This window comes from Rhinopithecus bieti, unplaced genomic scaffold (genome assembly GCF_001698545.2).
Source record: "Rhinopithecus bieti isolate Rb0 unplaced genomic scaffold, ASM169854v2 scaffold_61117, whole genome shotgun sequence".
NCBI classification, from domain to species: Eukaryota; Metazoa; Chordata; class Mammalia; order Primates; family Cercopithecidae; genus Rhinopithecus; species Rhinopithecus bieti.
In genome coordinates this window covers 4,062,958-4,073,472 of record NW_016824934.1, presented here as the reverse complement: position 1 = coordinate 4,073,472, position 10,515 = coordinate 4,062,958, and the positions used below count along the sequence as shown (strand labels likewise).

Genomic DNA, 10,515 nt, shown 5'->3' with positions numbered 1-10,515 from the left:
AAAAAAAAAAAAAAAAAAAAGAATTCATTAACACACAAGAAAACAAAAGAAAAAAAAAAGAATTCTTTTGCAGCTATCATCACCTGTGGACAGGAGCATTCTGAACGGAAGCACTTGGGAGCCTGCAGGAAGAATACCTAACTCTAGACTTGGAAAGGCCTCACTAGAGGAAGAGACATTTGATGTAAATGAGTCTAAAAGGCTTAGGAGGAGCTGGATTCCCTTCTCTGATCCTTCCTGTCCCAGAACTCTAAGATGTGTGGTCAGAACAAGTTGTTCTGCTATGGCGTGGGCAGTCACTGCTAGGAGTTACCTGAAGCCTTGTTTTCTGGCAGTGGCCTTTCTGGCAGTGGCCTTATCAGGGTCTGGACACTTTTTTTTTTTATTTTTTTGAGACAGTCTCATTCTGTTGCCCAGGTTGGAGTGCAGTGGTGTGATCTTGGCTCACAGCAACCTCTGTCTCCTCTGTCTCCTGGGTTCAAGCAATTCTTGTGCCTCAGCCTCCCAAATAGCTGGGATTACAGGTGCACGCCACCATGCCCGGCAAATTTTTTTTGTATTTTTAGTAGAGACGGGTTTCACTGTGTTGGCCAGGCCGGTCTCAAACTCCTGACCTCAAGTGATCTGCCTGCCTCGGCCTTCCAAAGTACTGGGATCATAGACCTGAGCCACTGTGCCTGGCCAAGGTCTGGGCACTTTTATTTGGTAAAATTGTAAGTGTCGTTTCTGACTGTTTCTAAATTATTTTCTGGAGATAAGAATTAAGCGGAAACTCCTTTTGTATCCCATCCATATAGTATTGGGACAAAATTATGGGATAGATTACATTGAATACATATTCATAAAAAAATGTAGTGATCTCGGCTCACTGCAAGTTCCGCCTCCCTGGTTCACGCCTTTCTCCTGCCCCAGCCTCCCGAGTAGCTGGGACTACAGGCCCCTGCCACCACGCCCAGCTAGTTTTATTTTTGTATTTTTAGTAGAGATGGGGTTTCACTGTGTTAGCCAGGATGGTCTCAATCTCCTGACCTCATGATCCCCCCTCCTTGGCCTCCCAAAGTGCTGGGATTACAGGCGTGAGCCACCACGCCCGGCCGAAAATGACAATTCTTATCTCATATCTCAAGATAATCTTTGTTATTAGTTTGTGTATGAAATATACATTTTTATTTTACAAAAGTATATTATTTATAGCTTTTTTGCAGCCTGTTCTTTTTTATTCAATATATATTGAGCATTCTTTCCTATTACATATGACAGATTGCTTTTTTTTTTTTTTTTAAACTACGGGTACGAAAGGTCTGAGATGGCCAGGCAAGGTAGCTCATGCCTGTAATCCCAGCACTTTGGGAGCCCAAGGCGGGTGGATCACCTGAGGTCTGGAGTTCGAGATCAGCCTGGCCAAGCTGGACGTGGTGACACACACCTGTAATCCCAGCTACTCTGGAGGCTGAGGCAGGAGAATTGCTTGAACCTGGGAGGCGGAGGTTGCAGTGAGCCAAGGTTGGGCCACTGCACTCCAGCCTGGCGACAGAGCAAGACTCCATCTCAAAAAAATAAAAATTAAAAAATAAAAAGTCTGAGACAGATTGCATTTCGATGTCACTGTTTAGTAGCAGACTAGATTCTAGGTGCTTTTTAGCATCTTGGAAGTTTCTTCCTTTTTTTGGTGGTGGGGGACAGGGTCTCATTCTGTTACCCAGGCTGGAGTGTACTGCAACCTTGAACTGGGCTCAAGCAATCTTCCCATCTCAGCCTCCTGAGTGGCTGGGACTATAGGGGTGCACTGCTACGCTCAGCTAATTTTTTATTTTTTGTAGAGATGGGGTCTCGCTGTGTTGTCCAGGCTGATCTCAAACTCCTGGCCTCAAGTGATCCTCCTGCCTCAGCCTCCCAAAGTGCTGGGATTATAGGTATGAGCCACCATGCCTGGCCTATCCTGTAAGTTAGACATCACAGTGACCATTGTCCCCTTTAAGGAGGGGGCCATGGGAAGCAATACTGGTAATGGGAAAAATGGATTTGGGAAATTTTTCTAAGTGTTGTAGGGTGGCACACTCACACTCTCAGGCTTCTGCCCTGAGAGCCTTTTAGGATGGGTAAGAGGGGCTATAACACCTCTACCTCCCAGCCCCAGGCACAGAGACAGCTGCAGCTTCGGAGCTGAGCCCTGTGTGTAGCGTGTGTAAGGGGATGACCAGTGCCTTATGGTTTGTCTTTACCACTGTTGGTTTGGGGCTGTGAACTACAATTGGCCTATTAGAAATCCCTGGCCTTGTTATCTAGCAGAATCTGTTTTGCCTTTTGGGAAGCGAGTGTTTGGTCAGGTCTTTTGTTTTTGTATGTAGGTCACCTGGCTGCCCTTCACCTTCCTTTTTGAGGTCAGTCTGTCAGCCGTAGGACAGACCAAGACTTTCCATTGAATCAACAATTATTAAAGGCCTGCCTGACTCTTGGCAGGTAATACTGGTGGGATTAAAGTTCTCCCTGCCCTCTGAGAACTTGCTCTGTAGCTGACTGTGTCATTTTATTGACCAAAATTCCAAGTGTGGCAAACCCTGGGAGTTCCCGATAGAATCCTGATTTCTCCATAACTTCCCTTTCCAGTGCCTGCTCACCGTGGTTAAGTTACTTGCCACTGTCACCGACCAGGAGGTACAGAAGGAGGAGTTAAGGTGTTCTCCTTGTCCACTGCCGCAGACCTTGATCTGACCTGCCTTACCACTTCCCTTGGCTACCATGCTTCTGCCTCTAGTCTTGCTTTTGCCACTTTATGCCTTCCCCACTGTGCCTTCAGATGAGTCATTCTGAAACCAAGCTCTGATCTTACCTCCCATTCACGAATTGTGACTGTCCTCTTTCTCTGCAGGAGATGTCAAGCCCTGGCCTAGGGTGCAAAGCCATGTCCAATGCAGCCTGTCTAGCCCTTGGAGCCACCTCTGTCCTGTCAGCTTCCTACCCTCTAGGCTGCAGCCCAGCTGAACTACTTGTAGTTTCTTTCCCGCTTGTGGGCACCTGCCACTCTGCTCCCACCATTCCTGTGGTCCTTCAGTCCCTGCATATCTGTCCAGACCCAGCTGCAGTGTCACTTCAATCAGCCTTTTTTGATTTTCCTTTACCCGGAGGAGATTTCTTCCCCTGAACTCCTAGAGGGTTTTCTCTTTCTCTGATATTCTGGTATAACTTGCTGGCTACCTTTCCTGGTGCTCTTGGTAGAAAATATTTCTTTCAGTGGACTGTAGCTTCTGAGAGGCAGGAATAATCTTCCAGTCCCTTCAAGCTTTCACGTGTTGCTTGGCACTCTGCAGGCACTTCAGGAAACCTCATGAGCCTTCCCTTGCCATTTGAGTGACTTGGAGTGCCCAGGGTCATCCTGTAGTCTCAAAGCAGAGCTGGCATTGGGCCCTGTTTGACAAGCTGTCTTCCTAACCTCACTGCTTCATCAGGTTTCCCAGGATCATGCCATGTCAAGCCCTGAACGAAACCTTGGCTCTGATGCTCTGCCTTCCTCTTCTTTGTTTCCCGTCTCACAGATATTGATGACCATGAGATCCCTGCTCAGAACCCCCTTCCTGTGTAGCCTGCTCTGGGCCTTTTGTGCCCCAGGCGCCAGGGCTGAGGAGCCTGCAGCCAGCTTCTCCCAACCCGGCAGCATGGGCCTGGATAAGAACACAGTGCACGACCAAGAGTACGTATTCAGCCCGGGCTGTGGTCCAGGGGCCTTCCTCATCTGCAGCTGAGCCAGCAGCAAGGGCATGCTCAGTCCTCCTTTCCTTCTTCCTGTTTCTATGGCTCCTTGACATTCTTCGAGGATGATTCTTATTCCTTATTGCCACCTATAAGTCAGGTATTCTTTGTTCATCATTGTATCACAGGTGGAAGATCTTTAGGCCCAAATGGGATAAATTACTTGTCTGAATCCAGTCTCTCCTTTTTTCACCACAGACAGACACACACACACATACAAATAGACACACAGGTACACATACACAGTCGTAGTAGCAGACTTCAGAAAATAGCTAAGGTTTCTTGACTATAACAAGACCTTTTTTTAATCAACACGTTCAAACATTGAATCATTTCTTGCAGCTTTTGTCTTGCACCAGTTAGCCTCATGCATTATACTCAGTTATCCTTTGTTTTTAAGGCTGGGTGCGGTGGCTCACACCTGTAATCCCAGTGCTTTGGGAGGCTGAGGCAGGTGGATTGCTTGAGCCCAGGAATTCGAGACCAGCCTAGGCAATATAGGGAAACCCTGTCTCTACTAAAAAATTAAAAAATTAGCTGGGTGTGGCAGTACATGCCTATGGTCCCAGCTGCTTGGGGGGCTAAAGTGGGAGAGTCACCTGAACTTGGGAAGTTGAGGCTACAGTGAGCCGAGATCATGCTCGTGCACTCCAGCCTGGGTGGCAGAGTGAGTCCCTATCTCAAAAAAAAAAAAAAAAAAAATTGTTTTAAAAGACATATTTTTAAATTGGTGGCCTGAAAATGTTATAACAAAGTTTTAATAATAAAGGGGAAAGAACACCCTAATCCTGCCAGCATAACAGATAGTCTGTTTGACTTTCCCTGCTCCTGTCAAGGCCCTGTCTGTCTATCTCTATGTAATCCTCGAGTGTGGTCTGCCACTGTTGGTGTTTGTTTTTCTGAGCTGGAGGAAGTTTAACAACTTGAACTTTTCAGAGTCCTTAAGATTTCAGCGTGATCCCAGTGTCTCTGCCAATTGGCCTGAACCTGACTGTTGATTTTTAGGCATATCATGGAGCATCTAGAAGGTGTCATCAACAAACCAGAGGCGGAGATGTCACCACAAGAACTGCAGCTCCATTATTTCAAAATGCATGATTATGATGGCAATAATTTGCTTGATGGCTTAGAACTCTCCACAGCCATCACTCATGTCCATAAGGAGGTAGGTGTGGCGGTGGCTTGGGGGGCTATATCACAGAAAGGCCTCCCTTTGTTAATTTGGTCCCCCGTCTTGTTGACTTGTGTTGTCCTTATGTGCCAAGAGTGCTGCTTCTCCACTGGGCATGGTGGCTCACATCTGTAATCCCAGCACTTTGGGAGGCCAAAGTGGATCACTTGAGCCAGGAGTTCAAGACCAGCCTTGGCACTATAGTGAGACCCTATCTCTACAAAACAAACAAAACAAAAATTAAAAAATTAGCCAGGCCTGGTAGCACATGCCTGTAGTTCCAGGTACTCAGGTGGCTAAGGTGGGAGGATTGCTTGAGTCCAGGATGTCGAGGCTATAGTGAGCCATAATCATGCCACTGCACTTCAGCCTGGGCAACAGAGCGACGCCTTGTCTCAAAAAAAGAAAAAGAAAAGAAAAAAAGGTGCTGCTGCTGCTTTCTCTTCTGTGTTCTGCCTCTTTCTGTTCAGCGATCCTTCCGGAAAAGGATAACTTGCTGAGGCAGAAGTCCCAGGGCTGGGCATTTGTATCTTTAAGTGCTACAAGCATTTCTGATACACACCAGAGTATGAGAGTTAGTGCCTAAAAGACAGACCGCATTCAAACTGCAGAGCAAGGGAGAAGTTATTCCATTTGGGAAGAATGGTGAATTGAGACCAAGGGATTCAGGGACATGGCAGTATTTGAGGGCTATGTGATACTGTACAGTGCTCCAAAGTTTCTGAAGCACTTTCAAGTAGGTTAGAGACCTCATTGGATCTTTGCAACATCTTGAGTAGGCAGTGGCAGACATTGTTAATACTTCCATTTTCAGTGGCACGTGCCCATAGTCCCAGCTACTCATGAGGCTGAAGTAGGAGGATCACTTGAGCCTGAGAGGTTGAGGCTGCAATCTTGCCACTGAACTCCAGCCTGGGCAATAGAGCGAGACCCTGTCTCAGAAAACAAAAAACAAACAAAACCCTCCTGTTTTCTAGGTGAGGAAACTGAAATCAAGATCTTGTGCCAGGCTAAGCACAGTGGCTCATGCTTGTTATCCCAGCACTTTGGGAGGTTGAGGCAGGAGGATCGCTTGAGCCCAGGAGTTCAAGACCAATCTGGGCAGCATGGCGATATCCCATCTCTACAAAAATTAGCTGGGCATAGTGATGCTCGCCTATAGTCCCAGCTGCTGGGGTGACGGGGTGGGAGGGTAGTCTGGAGGAACACCTGAGCCTGGGAGGTTGAGGCTGCAGTGAGCTGTGATCATGCTATTGGACTCCAGCCTGGGTGACAGAGTCAGACCCTGTCTCCAAAAAAAAAACAAATCCTTGTGCCTCCACGTTTAATGTCATTCCCCTTCTGCCACACTGCCCTCTATAGAGAGGAAGCAAGGCAAAGTTAGCCAGGTGGGTGGGGTTACATTGGCTGCTAGGAGTGCAGGTGAGGTTTGAAGGCAGCAGGGAGCATGAACGGTTTTGCCCAGGAGAATGGCATTGTTTAGGGAAGATCCTTGGCTGTGGGAGACACACCGAAGGACATGAGGAGAGACTAATATTAGGCGGAGGAATTAGCGCTCGGCAGTCCTGGCAGATGAGGATGGTGGTGGTGATAGGAAAGGGAAGGGTGAATGTGGGAGATGTGACAAAGGAAGAACCAGCCAAGGATGTGAGCAGCCTCAGCCCACTATCCCTGGTCTTGGAGCATGGGAAATACTTTCTCCTCAAAGATCGTAACAGGTTCTGCTGATCAGCAGTGCCTTCTTCCTCTTGTTTTGATGCCAACTTGTTGTCCAGTTCGTCACTATTTCTATTTTATCAGGCAAATTTGTGCACAGAACTGACCCTCAGGAGGACTGGCACTTTTCCAATTAAAAAAGGATGAGCCGTAATGAAACAAATAAGCAAAAACCTATTTCGAAGGGCCTTCTTTTATCTGGCAAATGTAATTTCTCAACTGGATTATTATAAATTGACTCAATAATATATATTCTCTCTCTCTCTCTCTCTCTATATATATATATGTATATATATGTGTGTGTGTATATATGTATTCCTAGAAGTCGCCCCATACTCCATTGAAAGTTTTTGGACACATATGAGCGTGGGCATTTGTTTTGTTTTTCTTTTTTTTTTTAATAAACACTGCCCATGAAAGAACATGGATATTTTGGACATTAGCTAAGCACTTCTGGTAAAATGTGCAACTCATCATTGTTTAATTTGTATTTTGTAGGAAGGGAGTGAACAGGCACCACTAATGAGCGAAGATGAACTGATTAACATAATAGATGGTGTTTTGAGAGATGATGACAAGAACAATGATGGATACATTGACTATGCTGAATTTGCAAAATCACTGCAATAGATGTTATTTGGCCATCTCCTGGTTATATGCACATGTGACCCGTGATAATGTGATTGAACACTTTAGTAATGCAAAATAACTCATTTCCAACTACTGCTGCAGCATTTTGGTAAAAACCTGTAGCAATTTGTTACACTGGGGTGAGAAGAGATAAGAGAAATGAAAGAGAAGAGAAATGGGACATCTAATAGTCCCTAAGTGCTATTAAATACCTTATTGGACAAGGGCTTGCTTAAAGCATCTGTATTAGTCTGTTTTGATGCTGCTGATAAAGACATACCCGAGACTGGGAAGAAAAAGAGTACTTGGACTTACAGTTCCACATGGCTGGGGAGGCCTCAGGATCATGGCGGGAGGCGAAAGGTGCTTCTTACGTGTCGGCAAGAGAAAATGAGGAAGAAGCAAAAGCAGAAACCCCTGATAAACCATCAGATCTTGTGAAATTTATTCACTATCACGAGAATAGCACAGGAAAGACTGGCCCCGATGATTCAATTACCTCCCCTGGGTCCCTCCCACAACACGTGGGAATTCTGGGAGATACAATTTCAAGCTGAGATTTGGGTGGGGACACAGCCAAATCATATCATTCTGCCCCTGGCCCCTCCAAATCTCATGTCCTCACATTTCAAAACCAATCACGCCTTCCTAACAGTCCCCAAAGTCTTAACACTTTTCAGCATTAACCCAAAGTCCACAGTACAAAGTCTCATCTGAGACAAGGCAAGTCCCTTCCACCTATTAGCCTGTAAAATCAAAAGCAAGCTAGTTACTTCCTAGATACAACAGGGGTACAGCCATTCCAAATGGGAGAAATTGGCCAAAATAAAGGGGTTACAGGGCCCGTGCAAGTCCGAAATCCAGCAGGGCAGTCAAATTTTAAAGTTGCAAAATAATCTCCTTTGACTCCAGGTCTCACATCCAGGTCATGCTGTTGCAAGAAGTGGGTTCTCATGGTCTTGAGCAGCTCTGCCCCTATGTCTTTGCAGGGTACAGCCTCCCTCCTGGCTGCTTTCACGGCTGGTGTTGAGTGCCTGCAGCTTTTCCAGGCACATGGTGCAAGCTGTTGGTGGATCTACCATTCTGGGGTCTGGAGGACGGTGTCCCTCATCTCACAGCTCCACTAGGCAGTGCCCCAGTAGGGACTCTGTGTGGGGCTCTGATACCACATTTCCCTTCTGCACTGCCCTAGCAGAGGTTCTCCATGAGGGTCCCTCCCCTGTAGCAAACTTTTGCTTGGGCATCCAGGCATTTCCATACATCTTCTGAAAACTAGGTGGAGGTTTCCAAATCTCACTTCTTGACTTCTGTGCATCTGCAGGCTTAACACCATGTGGAAGCTGCCAAGGCTTAGGGCTTCCACTCCCTGAAGCCACAGCCTGAGCTGTATGTTGGCCCCTTTCAGCCATGGCTGGAGTGGCTGGGACATAGGACACCAAGTCCCTAGGCTGCACACAGCCTGGGGACCCTGGGCCTGGCCCATGAAACCACGTTTTCTTCCTGGGCCTCCCGGCTGCCCTGACATGGCCTGGAGACATTTTCCCCATGGTCTTGGGGATTAACATTAGGCTCCTTGCTACTTAAGCAAATTTCTGCAGCTGGCTTGAATTTCTCCCCAGAAAATGGGTTTTCTTTTCTATTGCATAGTCAGGCTGCAAATTTCCAAACTTTTATGCTCTGTTTCTCTTATAAAACTGAATGCCTTTAACAGCACCCAAGTCACCTATTGAATGCTCTGCTGCTTAGAAATTTCTTCTGCCAGATAACCTAAATCATCTCTCTCAAGTTCAAAGTTCCACAAATCTCCAAGGAAGGGGCAAAATGCTGCTAGTCTCTTTGCTAAAACACAAGAATCACCTTTACTCCAGTTCCCAACAACTTCCTCATCTTCATCCGAGACCACCTCAGCCTGGACTTTATTGTCCATATTGCTATCAGCATTTTGGACAAAGCCATTCAACAAGTCTGTAGCAAGTTCCAAACTTTCCCACATTTTCCTGTCTTCTTCTGAGCCCTCCAAACTGTTCCAGCCTCTGCCTGTTACCCAGTTCCAAAGTCGCTTCCACATTTTGGGTATTTTTTCAGCAGTGCCCCACTCTCCTGGTACCAATTTACTGTGTTAGTCCATTTTCATGCTGCTGATAAAGATATACCCAAGACTGGGAAGAAAAAGTGGTTTAATTGGACTTACAGTTCTACATGGCTGGGGAGGCCTCAGAATCATGGCAGGAGGCGAAAGGCACTTTTTACATGGCGGCAAGAAAAAAATGAAGAAGCAAAAGCAGAAACCCCTGATAAACCCATCAGATCTCATGAGACTTATTCACTGTCATGAGAATAGCATGGGACAGACTGGCCCCCATGATTCAATTACTCCCCCGCCCACCGGGTCCCTCCCACAACACGTGGGAATTCTGGGAGATACAATTCAAGTTGAGATTTGAGGGGGGACACAACCAAACCATATCAGCATCCTTTCAAGAATATTGGATAATTGGAGCTGAATACTCAGGAAGTTGACTGTAGTAGAAGACTGCTAGTTTCTTAATTTTAATTCACGTTACCTGAAAAGTAAAACAACAGGCTTTGCCAAGTAGATGCTTTTCAGTAACAGTGAAGGAGTGGAGTGAATGCCAAATGTTTGCCCTGGTGGTTCCTATCCAGGTAAACATGGTCAGTATTCTGTAAAGTTCCCCTGGCCTAAATGATTACTTGCGCTGGACAAGTGGATATTTATTAGGCTATTTCAAAGCCACAGCATAAGAATGTCAGCCTAGCCACCGAGTCTAAGATTCTGTATCCTCTGACATTTTGGAAATGATACACTACTAGCTTAACTGATGACTCTTTTTCAGATTTTCAGTATTTTATACAACTACTGCCACATCCTTATACTTTATTGCTTTTCTGTCTTCAACCTGGGAGAGACCTTGAATTTAAGTGTGTTCTCTAATCGATAGTGTTTTAGCTTTCTTAATATTTCTATTTCACTCTTGTTTCTAGGGTTTTTTATTTGCAGTTTAGGAACTATTAGGAATGTCAGGACTTTATCAGCAGGAGTAAAACTACCACCTGGCCTAGCCTAAGTAGGAAGTGAAAAGATAATTCACCAAACAATGATTAATCAGATAGAAGTTCTAGTCAGGAGGGATATTGTTGAAGTTACCTTTTTTAGCCTAGATACATGGATTCTTTTAAAATCAGGAAAGATTAGAAAAGGAACCCAAAAAACCCTTTAACAGTGTGAATCT

The 10,515-nt window shown here is 45.8% G+C and overlaps 1 protein-coding gene across 3 annotated transcripts in view; it reads left to right on the top strand.

Annotated features, from left to right (window-relative positions):
* The window catches only part of MCFD2 (multiple coagulation factor deficiency 2, ER cargo receptor complex subunit), an 11,394-nt gene extending 3,831 nt beyond the window's left edge, over positions 1–7,563 (top strand). Inside the window, exons 1-4 of one of the 3 annotated variants that reach the window (XM_017862731.1) lie at positions 2,061–2,460; positions 3,534–3,688; positions 4,753–4,912; positions 7,133–7,498. In XM_017862731.1, coding sequence (XP_017718220.1) covers positions 3,540–3,688; positions 4,753–4,912; positions 7,133–7,264 — 441 coding nt within the window. In that variant the 5' untranslated portion in view covers positions 2,061–2,460; positions 3,534–3,539 and the 3' untranslated portion in view covers positions 7,265–7,498. Of the gene's footprint in view, positions 1–2,060; positions 2,461–3,533; positions 3,689–4,752; positions 4,913–7,132 lie in introns of those variants that run through there. The other 2 variants (XM_017862730.1, XM_017862732.1) reach the window with 2 other exon arrangements.
* Positions 7,564–10,515: the final 2,952 nt, after the last annotated feature.